This window comes from Rhinoraja longicauda, chromosome 9 (assembly GCF_053455715.1).
Source record: "Rhinoraja longicauda isolate Sanriku21f chromosome 9, sRhiLon1.1, whole genome shotgun sequence".
Classification (NCBI taxonomy): Eukaryota; Metazoa; Chordata; class Chondrichthyes; order Rajiformes; family Arhynchobatidae; genus Rhinoraja; species Rhinoraja longicauda.
The window spans coordinates 36938264-36965144 of NC_135961.1; the positions used below are offsets into that span (position 1 = coordinate 36938264).

The window sequence follows — 26881 nt, forward strand, 5'->3', positions numbered from 1 at the left end:
ATAAGTGGCTTCAATGCCACAAACAATATGGACTGTTTCTACATCAAGTCGGGCTGGAGAAAAGCTTTAGACTGTTTTGGTTTCAATGAACATCAATTTCATGGTTTTTCCACTCACGGCTACAGCACTTGTTCAACAGTTCATTCTTGTAAGGGAAGACACCAAAATCTGATTTAAATGCCGCAAAACATTCTGAAGATGTACAATTTTGTACACCAATCGCCCAAGAGCAATCTTTTTGAAGGCACTTTCTTGCTATAAATTTTGCACCTTCACCCCCAACCCTTCCCCACCCCCCCAACCTAACCCCATCCCCTCACTTACCAATTTTCTCTCCGCCGGTCCTCTTGGGCAATGCCAGAAGCTTGCTGAGATATGGTACCAGCTTTCTTTACATGGAAGCCACAACTCAAGGTCCTGACAACCTTGGTTGGTTACGGCTTTACAACGGGGAACAAAAAACTATTTGCAACTACAGTACATGCTGTCATCAATAACTGATGACAAAAAATCTCACCAATTCCTCCTCAAAAAGCATCTTAAATTAATTTAATGCGTCACCCATTGATACCCAACATGAGAATCAGGTGGTCTCAGGATAGGCTGCTATCTACCCTCAGCAACTGTAGCTTGAAGGAGGAGATTGTGGGCTCAGGAAGCTGCTCTTCAGCGATCAGTGTTGGAAGTTTGTATGTGTGGAAAGAGGGTCGGGAAATACCAATCCTGGAAATTTTGAAGACTGAGGGATATCATGGAACCATAGCCCAGCAAGGAAGAAATTAATTTGGGCGAGGAAGGGAGAAAAACAGAGGAACTCGGCAAAAGAAAATAAGAAATTTGCCCAATCCATTTTATTACTACAATAACTTTTAATCATACTTGTAAGTAGCTATCCAATTACTTTTAACAAAAATACATACCAAATGCTTACTAACCCAAACATTGAAAACGGATCATCACAAATGCTCCAAAATCTGTTTATGAACATATGTACAGTTTGTTATATTTATAACAGTACATAAACATTCATTTGGGTGGCTGTAAAATGGAGGCGTGTGCGTCGATCGATGTTCTGTGAAGGTCAGTAGCACACTGGATGTTTTTCCTAGTGTGGAAGCCTACACAAGAACAAATCCAATCACTTCTGTGTTAGTGCAACAGTACCACGTGACCAGTGAAGACGCCTCCTGTCAAGAGTCCGCCTCGGTTCCACGTTGCTCAGGAAGGGGCCTCGGCCACTTTTAGTTCCTGCCCTTTCTTCCCTCGGCTTTGTGCCTCGCACAGTTTAAGGATGACGTTGCGGATTTCTTCCCGTTTCTTTTTGACCTGCTGCTGAGGGAACCAGTCCATCAGGTTCATGGGCAGCTCGAAACTCGGAATCGGATTCTGCAAACCACAGGGTGCAAGTATCATTTCAGCAGCCGAGTGAACAAGGTGGGGTGGGGGTGTGGGGGAAAGAGTTAGTGTCCCACCGCAAGTATAAATATTGGACGGTGCTTTTTTAAAACTTGGAGAACAGTGAAACTCTTATAATCTGCTATCCCAACAGTTCAGCATCTGGCTTGGCAGATTCTAATGGCTACACTCCATTTTATTCCGCTTGGGTAGCTCACAAACTGGAGGAACAGTGGCCGGCATAGTGGTGTAGCTAGTGGAGCTTCTGCCTTACAGCGCCTGAGATGCGGGTGTGATACTGACCTTGCTGTGTGTGGAGTTCGCATATTCTCCCTGAGACCGTGTGAGTTTCCTTCGGGTGCTCTAGTTTCCTCCCACATCCCAAAGATGCGTGGGTTTGTTGGTTAATTGGTGTCTTGTAAAATTGTCCCTCAAGTGCAGGGAGTGGATCAGAAAGTGGGATAACACTAAACTTGTGTGAACGGGTGATTAATGGTCAGCCTAGACTCAGTGGGCTGAAGAGCCTGATTCCATGCTGGATCTTTCAAACAAAAAAGTCAGCCAGGTCTCCCATAATGTCATCCGTATACTGCAAACGCCCACTGTACACGTGCATGGATCGAAGCGAGGAGAGATTTGGCCCAGCTATCGATAAACAAGCTGGCTGTGGAGTGAGGCGATTGTTGCCGTTGAATATCCCGTGAAGCTTCATCCTTGCGGGTTAGCGGGGAGAGAAAAGAATGGAGAGCCATGTGGTTTTCCTGCTCAGAGAGTGGTGGTGGTTATATGGAACAAGTTGCCAGAGGAGATTGTTGAGGCAGGTACTATAACAGCATTTAAAAGACATTTGGACGTACATAGAAAGGTTTATGGGCCAAACACGGGTAGATGGGACCAGCTTATAGGGAGAGGTTGGGCAGGCTAGAACTTCATTCCTTGGAGCACAGGAAGCTGAGGGGTGATCTTATAAAAGTATATTAAATCATGAGGAGAAAAGAGATGGTGAATGCACAGTCTTTTACCCAGGATAGGAGAATCAAAAACAAGTTGACAGATGCTTAAGGTGAGAGAAGCAAAGTTTAATATGAACCTGCAAGGCAACTTAATCATTCAAAGGGTGATGGGTCTATGGAACGAGCGGTCTACCACCTGCCAGAGGTGGTAGTTGAGGTACCATAACAGCATTTAAAAGACATTTGGACAGGCACATGGATAGGAAAGGTTTAGAGGGATATGGGCCAAATGCAGGCAAGTGAGACTAGCTTTACTTTAGATTTTAGAGATACAACATGGAAACAGACCTTTCGGCCCACCGAGTCCGCACTGACCAGCAATCACTCCATATTTAGCACTATCCTACATGCTAGGGACAATTTCCAAGTTGACCAAAGCCAATTAGCCTACAAACCTGTATGTCTTTGGAGTGAGAGAGGAAACTGGAGCACCAGGAGAAAATCCATGCGGTCAAGGGTAAAACGTGCAAACTCTGTATAAACAGCACCTGACGTCATCATCGAACAGGGTCTCTGGCGCTGTAAGGCAGCAACCCTACTGCTGCGTCACTGTGCAGCCATGTGCCCACAGCTTAGCAGGGGCATATTGGCCGGCATGGATGAGTTGGGCCGTAGCGCCCGTTTCCATGCTGGATGATTAAGACTGCCTATCATTACAAGGGTAAAACTCAACCAAATGCTCTCCTCCTGAAACTACTACAGTGAATGCCGATACCAACCTCAAAGAAGCTCTCCACGTACTGCAGGACGTACACCCCACAGTCGCTGAAGTTGTCTTGCTGAGGAACACGAGGGTTGGAACCCTTGATCATTTCTTTGGTGAAACACCTTCTGCTCCCTTTCCTCACTTCCCACTCCACTTCAAGGTACCTGTTCCAAACACCAAGAGGGGGAGTCAAATACTTAGAATCCTCCAAGAATTTAACAGAAAATCTTAAAAGGCCGAAGGAAACGTCCTTACTCTCGCAGAATTTTAACCACGTTTGTTCGACTTGGTCCACGCAGAGAATCCATGATGAGAATGCACGGCCTGTGGAAAAGATTAAGATGATGAAGCTGCAAGTGATTGTTTTATTTTAGCCATTGTAGATCAGTGCAGCACAGGAACACCACCTTCGGCCCGCAATGTCTGTGTCGACCATGATGCCAAGCTAAACAGATCTGCATGCGCGTGATCCATATCCCTTCATTCCTGACATATATACACACATGCCTAGCAAAAAACCCTGCAGATTATTGCAAGACCTGGCGGTTCGTGACCTGCAGGGGGAGCTGCCGAGCCGGTCCATGCTCGGGGGACCCGGCGAACCATGGCCTGGAAAGTGGAGGCCGCCGAGCCACTGCTGCTCGTCCCCCAAGACCAAAGACCGACCGGGAGGATAGAGTCCGCAACATCGACGGACACGACGAGAGAGGAACAAGGCTGGAAGGAGAGGAGAGGGAATCAGGGTTTGGCGATCCCTGTCCTCAAGGTCAGCAGCGGGTGGCACCCCTGGGAAACAAAGCTGGACGGGCGAGGAGAGGGACCTTGGTTGCTAGGGGCCCGCAGCTGCCTGGATTGGGCACTGCTCATAACTGGACTGGACTTGGAAAGTGCATGCGCGATCAGTGGACTATTTTTGTATAATTGCTAATTAGGGATGTGCTTAGATATGGCACTACTCTACTGGACTGTTTGTTAGAACATAATTTCACCCATTACCCACCATGCTTTGTCCCGAATCCCCACTTTTCTTCTCCCCCCCCCAAAAGAAGAAGGGTCCTGACCCAAAATGTCTCCTATCCATCCTCTCCTGACCTGCTGCGTTACTCCAGCAGGGTGTGTCCATTACAGATTACTGATGCTTCCCATCACCAGTCGAGTCTGGAGTACTCACTGTTTGGAAGGTTGCTGGTCCCACGGCACACTCTCAAAGGAATTGTCTTCTGCCGTACTCCCAGTATCGTTGCTGTCGTCCTGAACAACGGCAAGAGTCAGCGTCAGGGATAATCGATCTTCACAAACTCATGAAAAGTACATCGTTTTAAACAGCAAGTTAAACTCACCAATTTTTCTCCCAACATCCAACCAGTACTGTTACTGAGATATGGAGAGACGATTTGAAGTTGATAATTTGAATTGCTAACTTTTACGCCAATTTTGTCGAGAATGGGTAGCAAGAACAGAAAATGCTGGAAACACTCAGCAGGTCAGGCAGCAGCTGTGGTAAGAGAAACAAGAGTCAACGTTTTAGGTAAAGGACACTTCATTTCCAATGAGGGCCCCAGACCTGAAACATTAACTCTGCCACTCATCCCACGGACGCTGCCCGACCTGCTGAGTGTTTCTGAAATTTGCGTTTTTCATTTCAAATTTTCAACTTTTTGATTTTTATATTTTTAGGAGATGGTAGGTGTATCTGTCTGCTGCCTAATTATATGTCAAAAAGCCGGTCTTTAGACTTTAGAGGTACAGTGCGGAAACAGCCCTTTCGGCCCAGCGAGTGCACGCCAACCAGTGATCGCCCCGTACACTAGCATTATCTAACACACTCGGGACAACTTACAATTTTTACCGAATATAATTAACCTACTAATCTGTACCTCTTTGGAGTGTGGGAGGAAACCGAAGCACCCAGAGAAAACCCACGTGGTCACAGGGAGAACGTGCAAATTCCATACAGACAGCACCCATAGTCAGGATCGAACCCAGGTCCCTGACGTTCTAAGGCAGCAACCCTACCGCTGTGCCATTGTACCACCCTTAGGTACTGTACACTATACTTAGGTACATGTGACAACAAAGTATCATTGAACCAGTGTTGTTATGGATTCTCAAATGGAGGTGAATATCAGTGAACACCCCCAAGATAAAGGTCATGGGGATCTACAGATGGGCTGGGAATGTTGGTGGGTATGCATGGACTTTGCAAGGTTGAGGTTTATGCTTGTTACGTGTACCGAGGTACAGTGAAAAGCTTTGATTTTTATGCAATCCAAACAGATTGTCGCCAAACCGTTGACTTGGTATAGTGTACTATGGCTATATACTTGTACTGCATCTGAGATGCTTATCTCATGTATCCAAGCGCTATGTATAATGATACTGGTACTGAACTGTATACAAAAATGAATTTTACTGTAGCTCTGTACATGTGACAACTAAAGTACCATACCATAGATCAGATAATACTATACATAAATACAATCAAGTCAAACTTAAGTACAATAGGTAGAGCAAAAGGGGAAGATATATAGTGCAGAAGAGTGCTATATTATAGTGCAGAATATAGTTAAAACACTCAAAGATGAGGACAATAAAACATTGTACAAATGCAAAACAAGGAACTGCAGATGCTGGTTTACTTTAAAAATAAATGTACTCCCGCCATTTGGACAGGTACATGGATAGGAAAGACAGGAATATGGGCCAAACGTGGGCAGGTGGGATATGTTGGTTGACATGAGTGAGTTGGGCCAAAGGGACACAACGTGCTGGTGCACCACAGTGGGTCAGGCAGGATCGCTGGAGCACATACAGGCAAAGTTTTGGGTAGGAAAGAATCCAGGTGCTGGTTTACACCGAAGATAAACAAAAAAGGTGGAGTAACTCAGCGGGACAGGCAGCATCTCGGGAGAGAAGGAATGGGTGACGTTTCGGGTCGAGACCCTTCTTCAGACTGATGTCAGGGGGGCGGGACAAAGGAAGGATATAGGTGGAGACAGGAAGATAGAGGGAGATCTGGGAAGGAGGAGGGGAAGAGCCTAGATGTCAACTTATTTACATCGGCGAAACCAAGTGCAGGCTCGGCGATGGCTTCGCTCAACACCTGCGCTCGGTCCGCATTGACCAAACTGATCTCCCGGTGGCCGAGCACTTCAACTCCCCCTCCCATTCCCAGTCTGACCTTTCTGTCATGGGCCTCCTCCAGTGCCAGAGTGAGGCCCACCGGAAATTGGAGGAACAGCATCTCATATTTTGCCTGGGCAGCTTGCAGCCCAGTGGTATGAACATTGACTTCTCCAACTTTAGATAGTTCCTCTGTCCCTCTCTTCCCCTCCCCCTCCCCCCCCCCTTCCCATATCTCCCTCTATCTTCCTGTCTCCACCTATATCCTTCCTTTGTCCCGCCCCCCTGACATCAGTCTGAAGAAGGGTCTCGAGCTGAAACGTCACCCATTCCTTCTCTCCTGAGATGCTGCCTGACCTGCTGAGTTACTCCAGCATTTTGTGAATAAATACCAGAGATAAGGAAGGGTGAGGTGTGAAAATGAGTCATCATAAGAGATGTGGTTCAAGGAGACTGCAGAACAGATTATTGTTAGCTAGGAGAAGGTGACAACAATGCATACAGAGATATATTCAAATATGAGGTGCTGTTCCTCCAATTTGCACTGGGCCTCACTCTGACAGTGGCCGAGGTACAGGACATAAAGGTCAGTATGGGAATGGGAGGGGGAGTTACATTGTTTAGCAAACAGATCAGGTAGGTTTAGGCAGACTGAGTGGAGATGTTCAACGAAACGATCGCCGAGCCTGGGCTTTGTTTTGCCGATATAAAGGTGTCCACACCTGGAACAGCGGATACAGTGGATGAGGTTGGAGGAGGTGCAAGTGAACCTCTGCCTCATCTGAGAAGACTGCCGGGGTCCTTGGACAGAGTCGAGGGATGAGGAATAGGGACAGGTGTTGCATCTCCTGCGGTTGCAGGGGAAAGTACCTGGGGAAGTGGTCAATTGGGTGGGACGGGACGAGTTAATCAGGGAGTTGCGGAGGGTTTTGGTTCGGAACCCTTCTTCATGCTGTATAAATGCATGTCATCTTTGCTGCTTCAACAGTAGATACAATAATCAATAAATCCACCTAGAAAACTGCTGCCTCTTACCACGGTGACCTTGGGCTCAATTCATAAATGTTTGATACTTTTAAGATCTCCCTATTGTCATAAGTACCATTTACTCATGCGAAGGCTCGTACAAGTTATAATCTCACCTGACTGTATTCCTGATCTGGCAAAAAGTCAAAAGGATCTTCACTGTCATCAGTATAACTGACTTCGATTTGCTTTAAGGCATCTGCTCAGAAAATTCAACATGCATTAGCAGTCTTAATCCTTAAGTCAAAAACACAGCCACACAGTTGTGAGAATTAAGCAACGTACGCTTCAATAGAACACACTAAAATCAGCACAAATCATCACATGTCTATAGACTTTAAAAATGCTTTCAATAAACATATCATATCATATCATATATCATATATATACAGCGCGGAAACAGGCCTTTTCGGCCCACCAAGTCCGCGCCGCCCAGCGATCCCCGTACATTAACACTATCCTACACCCACTAGGGACAATTTTTACATTTACCCAGCCAATTAACCTACAAACCTGTACGTCTTTGGAGTGTGGGAGGAAACCGAAGATCTCGGAGAAAACCCACGCAGGTCACAGGGAGAACGTACAAACTCCTTACAGTGCAGCACCCGTAGTCAGGATCGAACCTGAGTCTCCGGCGCTGCATTCGCTGTAAAGCATCAACTCTACCGCTGCGCTACCGTGCCGCCCTTGTTGCCCTTGAACTGTAATGCAAGGTTGTGGACCGTCAGAACCCTTTTAGGTGACAGAGGCAAAATTTAAAGGAGATGTGCAAGGCAAGTATTTGGGTTTTTCTTTTACAGATGGTGGTGGGTGCCTGGAAAATGCTGCCAGGGCAGGTGGTGGTAGCAGATAAGATAGGGGCATTTAAGAGGCTTTTACATAGCATATGGTTATGCAGGGAACGTAGTGATATGGAACACGTACAAGCAGGAGATTAGTTTATCTTGGCATCATGTTTAGCACGGACATAGTGGGCTGAAGGGCCTGTTACTGTTCCTTGGGGGAACACAGCAAAAGCATCTAACATCAATATTAAACACTTCCTTTCCCTCCATCAGGCAGTGTATATCAAGGTGTTAAAAACAGTTAATTGTGAAAAAGGGTAACGTGGGGTATTTAGCCGTTAAGCCTGGATCAGAGTCCAAAGTTGATTGTCGATCTTGGCAAAGGAGGAGGACAGTAAGTGCAGGCTCTACAAGGGAGATGATTCGGAGCATTGATAAGATGGCCAGGAGATGGTGATGCTCCATCTCCTGTACATTTTGGTTTAGTTTAGAGATACAGCATGCAAACAGGCCCTTCGGCCATTGAGTCCAAACTGAATTTACTGAAGCCAATTAACCTACAAGCCTGCACGTCTTTGGAATACGGGAGGAAACCGGAGCATGCGGAGAAAACCCAAATGGTCACAGGAAGAACGTACAAACTCTGTACAGACAGCACCTGTAGTCAGGATGGAACCTGGGTCTCTGGCGCTGCAAGGCAGCAACTCTACCGCTGCGCCTCTGTGCCGTCCCTGTACTCACACAATGAAAAACACACCTATTGTTTGGGAAATTCAGCGCATGAGCCAGCAGGTAGAGAGAATGGCCGGGCGGCGTGTCAGGTTGGGATCCTTCTTATACTCACACATCTCCCGGATGTCAACCATCGCTCAGAGAAATAAACTCCCCCAGCATCACCTCCTGGCCCCTGTGCATTTGCGGTCACAGGTGTCCCATGTCCACCCTCAGACCTTTCCCAAAATGGAGTCCTGCGACATTGGATGTCCTGCCCAGGATGCCCTCCACACTGATTGCTTGATGAGGAAAATTTCAGTCATACAGCATGGAACAGGCCCTTCAGCCCAACTTGCCCACACCGACCAACATGTCCCATCTACACTAGTTCCACCTGCCTGCGTTTGGCCCATGTCCCTCTAAACCTATCCTATCCATGTACCTGTCTAATATTTAAGTCTGTCAATGTTCCTCAGTCCGAGGAAGGGTCTCGACCTGAAACGTCACCCATTCCTTCTCTCCCGAGATGCTGCCTGACCCGCTGAGTTACTCCAGCATTGTGTCTATCTTAATGTTTCTTAAATGTTGCGATAGTGCCTGCCTCAGCAGTTTGTTCCACACACCCACCAACCTTTGTGTAAAAATGTTACCCCTCAGGTTCCTGTTAAATCTTCCCCCCCCCTCCCGCTCATTTTAAATCTGCGCACTTTGGTTCTCGATGCCCCTACTCTGGGTAAGAGACCCGGTGAATTTACCCGATCTGTTCCTCTCATGATTTTGTACTCCTCTATACGATCACTCCTCATCCTCCTTTGCTCTAAAGAATAGAATCCTAGCCTGCTCAACCTCTCCCTGCAGCTGAGACCTTTGTGTCCTGGCGACATCCTCGTAAATCTTCTCTGCACCTCTTGCAGCTCGAGAACATCTTTTCTGTAACATGGTGTCCAGAACTGATCACAAGACTTTAAATGTGGCTTCATGAACATCACAAATACAATTGCAACATGACCTCTCAACATCTATACTTAATACTCTGACTGATGAAGGCCAATGTGCCAAAAGCCTTTTTGACCACCTTTTATCTACCTGTGACGCCACTTTCAAGGAACTATGTACCTAGATCCCTAAAAGTTCAATGCAATCCTGCCCTTGTGATGTCCAGGTCACCAGTCATGCCATCTGCCCAAACCAATAAATACAGAGGCTAACCCTTCAACCAGGTGACTGGTAATGTCAAGGTACATAAACCAGCTCCCGTTAGTACATTGGGAGTTAGTGTTTATGGTCATTGTGACCCCAGTCAAATGTGCATCCAGCTTTACATTTTGCAGTCTCATATTATGCACAGAACTGGCACATTAATTAACCTTAACTCACTTGAACATAGAACAGGAACAGGTGCTCAACATGATGCCAAGTTGTATTAAAAAACACTGAACAATACAGAGCAGGAAAAGGCTCCTCGACTGACAATGCGCACATCGAACATGACACCAAGTTAAACTAATCTCCTCTGCCTGCACGTAATCCTTATCCCTCCTTTCCCTGCATATCCATGTGTCTATTGAAAATTCTCGATTCCCACTAGACTTTAGAGATACAGCATGGAAACAGGCCCTTCGGCCCACCGTGTTCACACGATCACTCCATACACTAGGACTATCCTACACACTGGGGATAATTTACAATTTTACCAAAACCAATGAATCTACAAACCTGCACATCTGTGGAGTGTGGGAGAAAAGCCGAGCATCTGGAGAAAACCCATGTAGGTCGCAGGGAGAACATACAAACTCCATACTGACCGCACCCGTAGTCAGGATCGAACCTGGGACCCTGAAATGTAAGGCAGCAACTTTACCGCTGTGCCTCCGTGCCCCACTACTCTCTGTAACAACAAATCTGCTGTGCACATCTCCTTTAAACTTTGCCCTCTTGGATATTTCTTGGATATTTCTATCCTGGGAAAATGTTTTGCTCGTTAATAATCACCCATCCATTTTCTCCAGAGATACTGCCTGACACACTGAGTTACTCCAGCATTTTATGTCTATCCACAACTTTTACTTCATGTTCACTTTCAAATGTTTCATGAACATTTAGAAATCTTTGACATGAAATTTCACTTAAGATCAAGCATTTTCCTAGCCTACTCGTGCAATTATAGAGAGATCTTTACCTAGCTGTTTCACTTCCATGCCATTTTCACTCTTCTGGCTGGAGTTTTGGTGATCATCTGGCTCAGTGCTCAGCCGACTGAGGTGGCCAAGGACGTGATTAGCTGCAGACAAGCATCGCCTTGTGTGGAGCTTATCAAACTCCATACTCTCACAGTTACTGCCAGCGCTGAGCTCTGGCATACTGTCGACGGGGTCAGGAGTTCTTCTCTGCCCATCGGCGGCCGAATTCTCCGTCTCCGAATCTTCTTGCGACGAAGTGGGGTTACTGCTACTCTCTGCTGGGGCAGAGCTGCAGGGGTGCATTCCTTCATTTTCCTGCGACTTTGCATTTGGTTCCTTGCAGAGGCCAGGAAAACAAATCACTGCCAAGAACCAATGAGCCCTGCAACAGAATCAAAAAGTAAAATGCTTGTTTATTTCTAAACAATAAGAACATTTAGTTCAAGCTGCTGGGATAAACTAATGGATGCAGACTTGATTAACTCACTGAGAACTTCTCAGGTGCAGAATTAGTGTAAAGATATGTAAAATGATAACATCTCAAATGACCTTATATTTATCTAATACGCAGGGAATCGAGGGATACAGATCACGTGGAGGCAGATGAGATCAGTTTACTTTACACTTTAGAGATACTGTGCGGAAACAGGCTCTTTGGCCCACCGAGTCCATGCCGACCAGCAATCACCCCGTACTATCTTACACACCAGGGACAATTTACAATTTTACCAAAGTCAATTAACCTATAAACCTGTACATCTATGGAATTTGGAAGGAAACCAGAGCACCCAGAGAAAACCCACGTGGCCACAACGTACAAACGGCACCCGTAGTCAGGATCGAACCCGGGCCCCTGGCGCTGTCAAGCAGCAACTCTACCACTGTGGTGCCCCTAATTACCTCAGTACCATGTTCAGTGCGGACATTGTGGGCAGAAACCCCTGTTCCTGCGCTGTAAATCTATGTTCTATATCTTAATAAACTCCCAAATTATAGAGACATACAGCACGGAAGCAGGCCCTTCAGCCCAACGTCCATGCTGACCAACGTGCTCCATCGACACAAGTCCCATGGCGTTTGGCCCATATCCCACTAAAGCTTTCCTATCTGTGTACCTGTCTAAATGCCTTTTCATTGTTGTTAATTATTGTCTTAAATGTCCATTCTAGACGTATGAATTAATTCATCCCACTTGGATTACAGTAATTGAGTCAACACAAAGGAAATATCTGGCAGTGTTTCTACACCAAACGACCACCCTTTGAGTTTAAAACAAAAAACACAAAATGTTGGAGGAACTCAGGTCAAGCAGCATCTGTGAAGGAAATGGACAGACAGTGTTTGGATTTGGACCCTTGGTCAGACCCATCCCAAACATTGCCTGCCCCTTTCCTTCTCTTGTCCAGCAGTTTCTTGCATCTTCTGTACACCCAACGACCTTTATTTTGACTAGTCCGCCGCCTCACTAATCACTTTCATGTTCTTAAACGAAGAACAGGGGAGAGGGGAGAGATTTAAGAGGGACCTCAGCAGCAACTTTTTCAGAGTTTCGTTTATTAACACTTGTACCGAGGTACAGTAAATAGTTTTTGTTGCGTGCTAACCAGTCAGCGGAAAGACTATCCATGATTACAATCGAGCCGTCCACAGTGTACAGATACAGGATAAAAGAACTAACGTGAATAATGGTTGTGCAAGATAAAGTCAGTAAAGTCCGACCAAAGATGGTCCGAGGGTTTCACTGGAGGTAGACAGAGGGTAGGCCTTATTTGGAAGGAACTGCCAAAGGAAGCTATAGAAAGGTATACAATTACAACTTTTAAAAGATATTTAGACAAACGTACAGATAAGAAGGGTTTAGGGGGCTATGGCCAAATGCAGGCAAGTGGGACAAGTTCAGTATGCCAACTTGGCCCAGGCCTATTTCTATGATGTACAGCTCTCTGACTCTTCTTTGGTACGTCTCAAGGCCATTGCAGACCATGTGTCTTAAATAGATACAATGAATAGTTCTCTATAATACTTACGTTTCATTAATTGGAACAAATACAAAGTCCTTTTGAAAGAGATCTACATGCCGTGTCCACGTTTTCACCCTGGCATGACGACGCTGTGGTAATCTAAAAAAAAGACAAGACATTAGAAGATTTAAAGTTACGAAACATACCTATACCCAACATGGTTACTATGCTGAGAAAATACGCTGGCGTACAGTGGATACTAAAGAACAGTGGAGTGAATTAGGGCGGGAGTGCTATTGCCTTACAGCACCAGAGAGGTATATGGATTGGATAGGTTTGGAAGGATATGGGCCAAACAGGCAAGAGGGAGGAGTGTAGGGGAGGGGAGGGGCCGAGTGCAGATGGGGCATCTTAGTCAATATAGACAAGTTGGGCCAGATCGCTGTTTCCATGCCTTATGATTCTAACGTGGCAGATCATTAATTCGTTTAGGGGTTGTGGCCATTGCTGGCTATTTCTACCTTGACTGTCCATCCTTAAGGGCAGCCACAGTGGCGCAATGGTAGAGTTGCTGCCTTACAGCGCTTGCAGCGCCGGAGACCCGGGTTCCATCCAGACCACGGGTGGTCTATACGGAGTTTGCACGTTCTCCCCCTGACCGCGTGGGTTCTTCGGTTTCCTCCCACACTCTAAAGACGTACAGGTATGTAGGTTAATTGGCTTGGTGTATGTGTAAATTGTCCCGTGTGTGTAGGAGAGTGTTAACGTGCGGCGATCACTGTTCAGTGCGGACTCAGTGGGCTAAAGGGCCTGTTTCCGCGCTGTATCTCTAAACTAAACTGTCTGAACACAGGAGGATGTTAAGCATCAACTATATTAGAATCACATACAGGATAGATTAGGCAAGGGTCATGGATTTCATTCCTGCAAGTTGACTACCCCTGCAACTTGCAACATCCTCCTGAGTTCAGACAATTAAGAATTGTCCATGTCTCCATATCCTGGAAGACATTAATGAACACAAGGCTTTGTAGTTTCATAAGTTACATTCCTGAGACTAGTTTTTAAATTATTTAATTTCAGAATTTTAGATCCTTGGAGCCCATGGTAAAATTTGAACCCCAATCTCTGGAGCAATGAGTCTGGCCCAGTGCCTTGCGCTATCCTATTACACCCACATCACAGCTGAGTTTAGAGATACAGTGTGGAAACAGGCTCTTCGACCCACCGGATCTATGCCAACCAGTAATCACCCGTACATTATTTCTGTCGTACAAACTCAGGGCAATTTACAGAAGTCAATTATCCTACAAACCTGCATTCTTTGGGGTGTGGAGGGAAATCGGAGCACTCGGAGAAAACCCAATGTGGTCACAGGGGTAACGTGCAAATTCCACCCAAACTGAACCCAAGGTCAGGTTCAAACTCGGGGCTCTGGGGCTGTGAGGGACCAAGTCTACTGCGTCGCCACCGTGCTGCCCAGTTGACCCTGGAGTTGCATAGCTCTCCGTGGAGCTCACTCGCTGCCCATGTGCCGTTTTGTTCCCAACAATCCTGGCAGCACCAACCCCAGTCAGCCAGCACTGCTGGGCAAGACGGGTGAAGGAGATCAGACACTCCCGCGTCTTACTCCAGATACCAACTCCCCTCTCACACCAAGATAATGTGAATATTACACCCACATCCACAAAGCTGGTGGGTACAATCCATTATATAGTGAGTACTGTCCAACGAAGGGATCCGATCCAAAACGTCACCTATTCCTTTTCTCCAGAGATGCTGTTGGACATACTGAGTTACTCCAGCATTTTGTGTTTATCTTCGGTACTATCATTATACAGGTGTCACGCAGTATAATGCATCAACTATTGCATCATGTGAACCTCCTACTCTAATCAATGCCAGCACTGGGACTTCCAGAAACATGTAGCAAAGGCAATTCTCGACAACACTGAGTCCTACAGATGCTTTCTGACCATCTCCCCTGATATTGTGCGGGCTGAGAAACATGATTAGATGAACTGATTATAGGCCACAGCGCACTGAAGCAGAATATCCTGGCCTGAAATGCACACTGCAATCTCTGGGCAAACTCCACCCAATATAGAAGGCAGGAGAATGGGGTTGAGAGGGAAAGATAGACGAGCCATGATTGAAAGGGGGAGTAGACTCGGTGGGCTGAATGGTCTTATTCTGCTCATATAACTTATGAACAGGACCCAGGACAAAATTTCACACGGTCTTCTTCAAATCCAAAAGATTGACTCTCTTTTAATAAGATTTGTACATTCACAGTCATACAGCACAGAAAGAGGCCCTTCGGCCCAATTTGTCCACACCGACCAAGATGCCCCATCTACACGTAGTTCCATCTGCCCGCAATTGGCCCATATCCCTCTAAACCTATCCTATCCGTGTACCTGTCCAAATGTCTTTTAAATGCTGTTATAGTACCTGCCTCAATTACCTCCTCTGTCAGCTTGGTCCATATACCCACAACCCTCTGTGTGAAAAAAGTTGCCTCTCGGGTTCCTATAAATCTTTCCCCCTCACCTTAAATCTACACCCTCTGGTTCTTGATTCCCCTACCCTGGGTAAAAGACTGTGCATTTACCGAATCTATTCCCCTCATGATCTTATATACCTCTATAAGATCACCCTTCACCCCCCTGCGTTCCAAGGAATAAAGTCCTAGCCTGCCCAATCTCTCCCTGTAGCCCAGGCTCTCGAATTCTGGCAACATTCTCATAAATCTACTTTGCATTCTTTCCAGCTGAACAACCTATTTTGCATAGCAGGGTGACCAAAACTAAATACAATACTCCAAACGTGGCCTCACCAACATCTTGCACAACTGTAATTTAACATCCCAAGCTTCTATACTCAATACCCTGACTGATAAAGGCCAATATGCCAAAAGCCTTCTTGACCACACTATCTACCTGTGGCACCACTTTCAAGGAACTATGTACCTGCACTCCGTGATCCCTCTGCTCGACAACACTCCCCAGAGCCCTGCCATTCACTGTGAAGCTCCTGCCCTGGTTTAACTTCCCAGAATGCAACACCTCATATGTATGTGCATTAAACTCCATTTTCCATTCCTCAGCTCACTTGCCCAACTGATCGAGATCACGCTGTAATTTTTCATAACCTTTCAATTTCTGCAGAAATTACATTTACTGAACTTCACACTCATGATTGGAAAACCTAAGAGCATGCACACATCTCCCCAACTTGTTCTCAAAATATTCGCAGGACTCCTGTGGAGGGGTAAAGTCAGAAAATTACCCTTTGGTTGTAGCAATGACAGATGAAGAAACTCTTAAATTTTCTTCCAAACGCCACTCTAAGGCTTTAGAGAAATGGGATGCTGTACATACTGTCCTGCGATATTGAGTCGATAAAAAATGAATGGGTAGGAAGTTGCAGGCTGGGCACTGAAGGGGGAGCTCTAGCCATTCGTGCCTGGGCTTGGAAAGTCTTGATTAGTGCAGGTGTCAGTGGTTATGGGGAGGAGGCAGGAGAATGGGGTTAGGAGGGAGAGATAGATCAGCTACGATTGAATGACGGAGTAGACTTGATGGGCCGAAAGACCTAATTCTGCTCCTATCACTTATGACCTTATAGTTTAGAGATACAGTGTGGCAACTGGCCCTTCGGCCCATTGAGTCCATGCAGACCTTGATCACCTGCATCGGGGGAGGGAGATGGAGAAGTGGAGCAAGATTTCCCCCTTTTACTAAATGAATAGACCGAAAGGTGACAAAAAGCTGGAGTAACTCAGCAGATCAGGTGCCATCTCTGGAGAACAAGCAGCATCCCTGGAGGCTGAAGAAGGGTCCTGATCCGAAACGTTCCCTGTCCATGTTCTCCAGAGTTACTCCAACATTTTGTGTCTCCTATTTTGTTCTATTCATTTAGGAAAAGGAATATCCTGAGTGAGCTCCAGATTATTTTACAAAGCACTTTTCCCCTCCAAAAAAATTATTGCATTTGGTTTTCTACAGAACGCATGACATAGCTTACGATAGAGTGACGGATTCTGGAACGTTACGCCGTTCTCGTTGATTCAGCCGTTTGTAAAAAAAGGAGCTGAAAATGTGTATTCTATCTGCATCCTGCTGCTTGATCTTTTCAAGAACTAAATACCTGCAGGGTCAGAATGAGAAATGTACATTCAAAAAATGTTTTACCTCTCATTTTTCAAAACAAAGTTAATTCGATGCAAAGTGCCCCACCTCCCCCCTCTTTCCCTGCCGCATATCTGGACTCCCACCCCTCCTCCCCACAGCTTTCCACCCCTTGGCTTCACTATCTGCAATTCTTCAGACCCGTCTCACACCTTCTCTTCTCATCTCTGACCTTTGTTCCAACAATCTGCCTGTCAACAACCCTCCCTCACCTGTGTCGACCTATTACCTGCCAAGCTCTGTCCTGCCTCTCCCAGCTTTCTTCTCCTCATTCCCCCCGACAATCAGTCTGCAAAACGTCAACCAATCCATGTTCTCCGCTGAAGATGGACACAAAAAGCTGGAGTAACTCAGCGGGACAGGCAGCATCTCTGGAGAGAAGAAATGGGTGACGTTTCGAGATGATTAAAAAAAACAAGCCATTGTAAGCTGTTTGTAGGGTGAAAATGAGAAGCTAGTGCGACTTGGGTGGGGGAGGGATAGAGAGAGGGCCTCACTCATGACTCATCGGTACCCTGCAGCTCCGCCCCTGCTCCTGCTCCCCCTCCCCCGAGTCGCAACAGAGACAGAGTCACCCTAGTCCTTACCTTCCACAACATCAGCCATCGCACACTACACATAATCCTCTGAAATTTCGGCCACCTCTAACGGGATCCCACCTCTAGCCACAATTTCCCATCATCTCTTTCCACCTTCTGCGGAGACCGTTCCCTCCGCAAATCCCTGGTTAACATCCTTTCCCACCCAAACCACCCCCTCCCCAGGTACCTTCCCCAGCAACTGCAGAAGATGCAACACCTGTCGCTATACCTCCTCCTTCGACTCCGTCCAGGGACCCCGACAGTCCTTTCAGGTTAGGCAGAGGTTCACATGCACCTCCTCTAACCTCATCTACTGTATCTGTTGTTCAAGATGTGAACTCTTATACATCGGCGAGACCAAATGCAGACTGGGCGATTGTTTTGCACAACACCTTCCCTCAGCCCGCATGAACCAACCTGATCTCCCGGTGGCTGGACACTTTAATTTTCCTTCCCAATCCTCACAGACCTTTCTGTCCTCGGTCTCCTCCATTGTCAGAGTGAGGCTAAACGCAAATTGGAGGAACAGCATCTCATATTTCGCTTGGGCAGCTTACAGCCCAGTGGTATGAATATTGATTCCTCTCACTTCAGATAGCCCCGGCATTCCCTCTCTCTATCCCTCCCTCACCCAAGTCGCACAAGCTTCTCATTTTCACCCCCATCAAACAGCTTACAATGGCCTGTTTCCTTTATCATCGTTACTTTTTTGCATATCTTTCAATCATTGTTTTTTATCTCTCCACAGCACCGTCTATTTTTCTCGTTTCCCTTATCCCTAACCAGTCTGAAGAAGGGTCTCGACCCGAAACGTCACCCATGCCTTCTCTCCAGAGATGCTGCCCTCTGAGTTACTCCAGGTTTTTGTGTTTATCTTCGGTTTAAACCAGCATCTGCAGTTCTTGCACTTCTCCAAAGATGCTACCTGACCGGCTGAGTTATTCCAGCACTTTAGTGCCAAAGTGCTCACCTACCAGATACCTGATTGATATCCAAACCTTGAAGAAACAAGGAACTGAAGGCACTGGCCTACAAAGGACGCTAAGTGCTGGAACAATCCGCTGAGCTACTCTAGCGCTTTGTGTCCTTCTTTCCAAATGTTGACAACATGCCCAGTGTCACATTCACGATCTTAAGTAATACTTCTGTTTGATTGTTAATAAACGTGATTTGAGGCAAAGATAGACACAAAATGCTGGAGGAACCAAGCGGATCAGGCAGCAACTCTGGAGAAAATTGATAGGTGACGTTTTGGGGTCAGGACTCTTCTTCAGACTGACTGTAGGAGGGGGAAGTGGAAGCAAGAAAAGATCAGAAATCAGGGCTGTCAACTGACAACCTTGGGCCTGATGGACTAATTGTTGGCTTGGGATGGTGTGATCCCAAGAGGGATACATTGTTGCAAATTGTGGATCTGGTGAACTGGGGAGTGGGCGAAGGGGGGTGTTTGTACAAGTTAACTATTTTTTTTAAATTGTGCTTTCTAGCTTCTTGCCAACTGAGCAAACATTCTCTTGTGCAAGTTTGGTGCATGTACACATGAAGATGTACATCTTGGTGAAGTTGTCTCTGTTCAGAGCATACTGTACACCACTCTACACTGCACACTTGTGGTCAAAATATAAAAAAGCTAGCTTACAGTCTTCAGGTAGCTTTTAATGATGCCATGAGTTTATTACTTAAGAGACCTAGATGGTGTAGTGCAAGTGAAATGCTTGTTGCTGCAGGAGTTAATACCCTACAAGCCATGCTAAGAACTTTAATGTATAAATTTATTTCTGAATTAATGACTCTGAAAATGAGATCATCTTGGCATTATCACTAATAAGGTTTAGTACTACACGCCACCAATCACAGTTGTGGAGACATTGGTATAGTTGTCTCGTTGTTGATCACTGATGGCTGATGCTTTAAACCATGCATTGTGCTTGTATGTAATTTATTGTGCTTTTGCTAGTAATTTGTTAGTAACTTACTGTGCTTTTGTATGTAACTTATTGTGCTTCTGTATGTTTATTATATGTAATGTCTTGGCTTTTATCTGGACCTTGAGTCTGTAATAAAGTATTGATTGATTGAGGTATATCAACTGCAGATGCTCCTCGACTTACGATATTTCGACATGATATTTTGACTTTGCGATGGTGCAAACACTGGGCAACGGCAGCGACCCGTAGCGAGCCGCAGCTCGCTTCCAGCCACGTGATCAGGTGTATTAAATGCATTTCGACTTACGATATTTTCGGTTTACGATGGGTTTCCCGGAACGTAACCCCATCATAAGTTGAGGAGCACCTGTACTTTTTGCCAGTGCTGCGGTCAGTCTTTGCAAGCTGTACGGCGGAGAACAGCAGGCTGGAACTTTCAGGTTGCATCTAATTCTAACATCGCCCCTGTTGTCAAATAGTGAAAGGCCTGGATAGAGTGGATGTGGAGAGGATGTTTCCACTAGTGGCAGAGTCTAGAGGACCAGAGGCCATAGCCTCAGAATAAAAGGATGCACCTTTAGAAAGGAGATGAGGAGGAAGTTCTTTAGTCAGAGAGTGGTGAATCTGTGGAATTCATTGACACAGACGGCTGTGGGGGCCGTCATTGGGTATTTTTAAGGCACAGATTGACAGATTTTAATTAGTGAGGGTGACAGGGATTATGGGGAGAAGGAAAGGAATGGCGTTGAGAAAGATAGATCAGCCAATGTTTGAATAGACTTAATGAGCCAAATGGCCTAATTCATCTCCTAGAACTTATGAACTTGTCTCTTAGATTCTCAGCAAAGCTGGCCAGTGGGACACCGCCAATCATTCGCCACGTTCAAACAAACTACAATAAGAAGAACCACTTCCAATTTCACACAGCATTGACAAAGAAGCCAAGGCCGTTTCTCAGTAGGATTGCACTGCCTTATGCATCGATCACTCTTGGGTATTTTTCTCTCAATAGGCTGTCACTGTAGGTTTTTGTGGTTTTCCACAAAATGACCACCACTTCACCCATCATTGACCAACAAGCCTATTTATTGCTGGCTGGGTGAACAATCTCACTCTTTAAACTAGTAATTATACTTTCCCCGTGTTTGTTCTTGCAAAAAATAAAATCAAAGAAAACAAATTTACTTACTTTAAATAAAAATCTATAATAACATCGTTCAAGAATTCTCCCTCTCTCAGGCAGTAAAGATCTTCATTCGTCACAGATATGCCGCCCTTGGCTGGAGGTGGAGGATAAACTATCAGCCTGGTGACAAAAATGGGAACCATATTTAGAATTGTCCTTGAAGAAATACTGGTAATTTCTCAATTCTTGACCATGAAATACTTAAATCCAGAATTAAAATTATTAACACAAAGAATTAAGCGCTTACAGTGTGGAAATAGGCCCTTTGGTCTAACTTGCCCACGCTGACCAACATGTTCCATCTACACTCGGCCCACCTGCCTGCGTTTGGGTTTATCCCTCTAAACCTATCTTATCCATGTACCTGTCTAAATGTTTCTTAAACATTGCAATAGTAGCTGCCTCAACGACCTCCTCCGGCAGCTCGTTCCATAACCCACCACCCTTGTGTGAACAAGTTATTCCTCAGGTTCCTATTAAATCTTTGCCCCCTCACCTTAAACCTATGTCCTCTGGTTCTTGATTCCCTTACTCTAGGCAAGAGTTCAAAATACAGAAGTAGTGGGAGAGACACAAGAGACTGCAGATGCTGGAATCTTGAGCAACTAACAATCTGTTTGAGGAACTCGGAGTGACAGGCACCATCTATGAGGGGGGGAGGAGGGGGAAATGGATAGTCTCAGCAGTAGGATACGAGTCCTTCAAGTCACCTGTGCACCAGAATCTTCAGCAATTCACCCGAGAGGGAAGAGGGAGGAAAGACTTCAAACATGGCATTCAGTGACAACATTCAGTAGGACAAGCACAGTGGTGCACTGGCAGAGTTGCTGCCTCACAGCGCCAGAGAACCGGGTTCAATCCTAGCCTCGGGCACTGGATAGGGAGTTTGCACGTTGTACCTGAGACCACACCAATTTCTAAATGACAAGGTGGACGCAATTGATTTTAACCGTATATTTGGTTCACACAGTCAATCTAAAATGCACACGTTATTACTCCGTTAATGTTACACTTACTTTTCAATGGGACCCATAAAGGAAGAATGGATTGATCCCAAACTATCAACACCCGGATGGTTGGTTTTCCGCAAAGATAATTTGGGGGGATTCTGGAAAATTAAAATTACAACATAGATTAGGCAGAGAAGGAACATCAAAAGGGAAAAGAAAAATATAAACGGTAGTTACGGTAGCCATTCATTCAATTAAGGCACGCCCATACAGTAGAGCAAAACAAACAGTAGGCGCTGAAAATCGGAAACATAAAATGGTGGAAACAGTCAGCAGTTTAAGCAGCATATGTGGAGAGAGAAACAGAGACCGCATTTCAGGTTACGGATAAAGTTGAGATGTTCTTTATCCACAGATGCTGCCTGACCTGATGAGTGTTTCCAACAATTTTGTTCCACAGTCCCAGATATTACAGGTCTGACGAAGAGCAAGAGATCTTCTCTACTCAGTTTTCAAAGTAGAATGGTTATTTATTCCCCCTCTCCAGAGCTCAAATTTACTACTTATAAACCAAAATGGAGTCAGCATGGGACCCTTGGAAGAGCTTGGTGCTTTTCTTTTATGCAAATAAAAATTGACAGCAAATTACAATTTTATGTGTTGATTATTTACAACAGCTTGATATTAAATCTAGACGCTGGTTTACAAAAAAACACAAAAAATGCTGGAGTAACTCAGCGGGTCAGTAGCATCTCTGGAGAACTTGGCAAGGCAATGCTGCCTGACCCACTGTTATTCTTGCATTTTGTGCTTTAAATTTTTTTATTTTTTTTATTGATAATATTAAATCTGCTGGTTCCTCTGTATTCAGCATTTTTAAGGAGCAGAAAAGATGTATGCAAAATGTTACCATCCAAACAGCATGATGTACAAGTTGATACACAAGGCAAGACAAGGAACTGCAGCTGCTGGTTTATGAGAAAGGCACAAAGTGCTGGAGTAATTCTGGAGAACAGGGATAGGTGACGTTTTGGGTCAGGACAGAAGAAGGGCCCTGACCCAAATCTTCACATCCATGTTCTCCAAAGATGCTGCCGTTAAGTTATTCCAGTATTTTGTGTTCTTATTTATAATGTTAGCATCCATTTTCGGAAACCTAACTGTTTTTTTGTTTAATTTTCCCAGGAGACTTCAGACTTGAGATACAACGTAGAAACAGGCCCTTCGGCCCACTGAGTTCGCGTCGACCAACAATCACCCTGTATATTAGCACTATCCTACACATTAGGGACAAGTTACAATATTTACAGAAGCCAATTAACCTACAAACCCGTACGTCTTTGGAGTGTGGGAGGAAACCGGAGGAAACCGCAGCACCTGGAGAAAACGCACGCGTTCACAGGGAGAACGTACAACTCCATACAGACAACACCTGTAGTCGGGATCAAACCTGTTTCTCCGGAGCTTTAAGGTAGCAACTCTACCACTGCCCACTGTGCTGGCCCTGACTAATGAAGTCAGTCAGTTAATTTGTGCTAAATACCAATCTATTGGCCCAGACAAATAAGAATTCAGTGTTTATCAAATCACATCTCCTCCCACCTGCTTATGCACTGCCACAAGGACACCTGCCTGAAGTAGCCAGCAACACTGCAATATGCTTACCCTGCCGTCCTTGAGTAACAGATTGCTCTTATGTTCTTCTAGGTTCTGCGTAAACATAAGAACTCTGTTGTTCGCTTCGACAAATGGTATGGAGACAAAAAAGTTTGATATATTGTTCTTTTTGCCAACTTCGATTAAAATTCTTTCAAAAATAGCAGCTGATCGAAAATCCAGAAGTGACTCAAAAATCAAAGCAATGTACCGCTCATCAGTAGCTGAAAAATACAACCGACAAAACCATTCAACATATATGCCTGTTAAGTATAGAAACAAGGAATTGCAAATGCTGGTTTACAATAGAGTATGCAAAGTGCTGGAGTAACTTGGAGGGTCAGGCAGCATCGCTGGAGAACATGAAAAGGTGATCTTTCGGGTCGGGTTGAATTACTGTTAAATAGTGATCAAGAAGGCTTTCGGCACATTGGCTTTCATCAGTCAAAGTATGAGTACAGAAGTTGGAAGGTCATGTATAAGACGTGACCTCACAGGAGTGGTTGAGCAGGCTAAGGCCATAAGACATCACCCAAATTTTAGTATGAACTTCAAACAAATGAGGAGCATTGTTGCAGACAAAATTGTTGAAAATATTCAAAGTGTTACCTGTGGTACATAGAACAGTACAACACAGGAATAGGAGCATTGGCCCACAATGTTTATGCCAAACATGATGTTGTTAAACTAGTGTCCTCTGCCTGCATGTGATCCATATCTCTCCATATCCATGTGACTATCTAAAATACTGTATTTGCTTCCACCACCACCCCTGGCAGTGCGTTCCAGGCACCCACCACCCTCTGTATAAAATAAAAACTTGCCAGGGTGGGAAGAAGTTATACAGTATAGAAAACAGGCCTTCCGGCTAAGGCTAAACTTGCCCACGCCAACCAAGATGCCCCATGTACACTAGTCCCACCTGCCCGTGTTTGGCCCATATCCCTCTAAACCTTGAAGCAACATTCGATTTTTGGATTATAATAGGTGATTAAAGTCGAAGAGCAATGATCTTGAAGAATGGGAGTGGAGAGCTGGGGCTAGAGGTGGTCATGGATGTACACGACCGGGATAAACATTTTAAAACTGTGCTGCAGCAAACAGAGGCAATAAATGCTTGAAAGATATCAGGGTTGAAAAATTATTCTGATAAATTGCTACCAAACTAAACACAGCAAAGGGCAAAAGGAATATTTGCAATATAGTATAGCATCATACAAAGAGAATCAAATAGCCACTTGAGGAGAACAGACTGATTATTTTTATAGAGTTGTGACGTAAACCTGCTACAGGCTTGTCATTTTAACAAGCCCAATACAGCTGTTTGCACTTACTGGATGTTTCAGAATCAAACCAGTTCTTCTCTTTGCTCATATTGAGAGACGACCGTATATTGTGGCAGGCAACCGGTGTTAATTGCAGGAAAAGCACTGGCAATACACGGGCATTGCACCATTCACACTTAGTGAACTCCGAAGCTTCTAAAACAATATCTTGGGATGATTCCTGAGGCACTGCAAAAGGGACAGATAGAAAAGGCATTACATTCTATTCTCTTTGCTCTATCTATTTGAGTTTGACTTGATTGTATTTATGTATAGTATTATCCAATCTGTTTTGACAACATGCAAAAAAAGCTTTTCAATGTATCTCGGTACACGTTACCATAAGACATAGGAGCAGAATTAGGCCATTTGGACCAGAGTCTACACCATCATTCGAACATGGCTGATCCATTTTTCCCTCTCACCCCCATTCTCCTGCCTTCTCCCTGTAAATTAGAAGCCCTTACTAATCAAGAACCTTTTTCCCTCGCTTGTTCCACAGCGTGATCCCACCTATCAATCTCCACTTTAAAAATACCCAATGATAATAAAAAAACAAAACCCAAAGTGAATATTTATGCTATTTGGTCAAGAAAAGAATTTAAACAATTGTGTCCTTACTTGCAAATTGCTTTTTTAATTAAAAAATGTGAACAAATGTTGATTGTAATCTCTGTTTAAAAAGGGTTCATTGCTTGTGCTGACTCTTCCTTTAGTAGACTTTAGGCTTTAGACATACAGCGCAGAAACAAACCCTTCAGCCTACCTAGTCTGCACCAACCAACGATCACCCCGTGCACAAACACTAGGGACAATTTACAATTTTACCAAAACCAATGAACTTACAAACCTGTACATCTTTGAAGTTTGGGAGGAAACTGGAGCACCCAGAGAAAACCCATGCGGTCACAGGGAGAACGTACAAACTCCATACAGACAGCACCCATAGCCAGGTTTCCAGTGCTGTGAGGCAGCAACGTTACCCTTGCACCACTGGGCCACCCAATAGTAGAAACAGCAACATTTTCCAGATGCAATGGTGACATCTTTTTTCCAGCATGCTCCAGTAATCAAATCATTTTGAACATTCCGCCAACAATTTCCTGCACTAACCCAACAAATTGTTCTAACACCGGGCAACATTGAGAGAGAAAAAGTGTTTAATGAATATTGAGGGAGAAAATCATCCTCTGTTGCTTTGAAGAATCTTCACCCCAATGATTTAAAATCTCGGCATGCTCTCTGCAGGTGTCCTCAAGTTACAGTGGTGTTGCCTTGCGAGAAAACAGCCTGTGTTACAACTTTCTGTTATACAAAGACGGATTATGTGCACATGTCAAGAAGCAAGAGGGTAGAAAAGTGTTCGTTTTTTACTTTTTCTCTCATAGAAATTCTGCAAGAGTGAATTTCATTCTGCATCTCAAATTTATGGGCATTCTGTAAGCGCAAATTCCTATAACCCGAATGACCGTAATGCATGGGTCACTTGCATATATATGGCTGCATCCTCTCATATCAAGCATAATTCAAGCAGGTCAGAAAAATCGGCCGCTGTGTCACAAAGGGCTTCCCATCTCTCCAAACCATCATACTTTTGCAAGAGTAAGGGACTTATTGTGATTTTACAAAGACAATGTCAACACCAAAATTTAGTTATTGCAAAAAAAAAAGGGAGAGTTTTAAACAGCATCCCAATCTCAAGAATTCTTGATTAGTGCGGGTGTCAGGGTTATGGGGAGAAGGCAGGAGAATGGGGTTAGGAGGGAGAGATAGATCAGCCATGATTGAATGGCGGAGTAGACTAGATGGGCCAAAAGGCCTGATTCTGCTCCTATTACTTATGACCTTATGAACGCTGAATGTTAATAATCTTTAATCATTCATTTAACTTCCAAAATTAGTTCCAAGAATTGGAAACCACAAATCGGAATAGGGATTGGATACGTTTAGGCAGTGTTGGGACCATCGATGTTGTCATTTAAGGGCCTGTTCCACTTAGGCGATTTTTTAGGCGACTGCCGGCGACTGTCAAAGTCGTAGCAGATCGCCGAAAAAATTAACCCTACGACAATGTCCACGACAATGCCCGCGACAAGCTAAGACAACCTACCACACAGGCGACGGCAAGCTGGCGACAACCGGCGATTCAGTCTTCG

The 26881-nt window shown here is 45.0% G+C and overlaps 1 protein-coding gene across 4 annotated transcripts in view; it reads right to left on the reverse strand.

Moving 5' to 3' along the window:
* Positions 1–317: 317 nt before the first annotated feature.
* The window catches only part of senp6a (SUMO specific peptidase 6a), a 79857-nt gene continuing 53293 nt past the window's right edge, over positions 318–26881 (reverse strand). For all 4 annotated transcript variants that reach the window (XM_078405162.1, XM_078405159.1, XM_078405161.1 and 1 more), the window contains 12 exons: positions 24735–24914; positions 23410–23624; positions 21811–21902; positions 20798–20914; positions 16936–17058; positions 12973–13065; positions 10945–11327; positions 7380–7462; positions 4286–4365; positions 3370–3438; positions 3128–3278; positions 318–1386 (listed from right to left, as the gene is read on the reverse strand). In XM_078405162.1, coding sequence (XP_078261288.1) covers positions 1219–1386; positions 3128–3278; positions 3370–3438; positions 4286–4365; positions 7380–7462; positions 10945–11327; positions 12973–13065; positions 16936–17058; positions 20798–20914; positions 21811–21902; positions 23410–23624; positions 24735–24914 — 1754 coding nt within the window. In that variant the 3' untranslated portion in view covers positions 318–1218. The remainder of the gene's footprint in view (positions 1387–3127; positions 3279–3369; positions 3439–4285; positions 4366–7379; positions 7463–10944; positions 11328–12972; positions 13066–16935; positions 17059–20797; positions 20915–21810; positions 21903–23409; positions 23625–24734; positions 24915–26881) is intronic.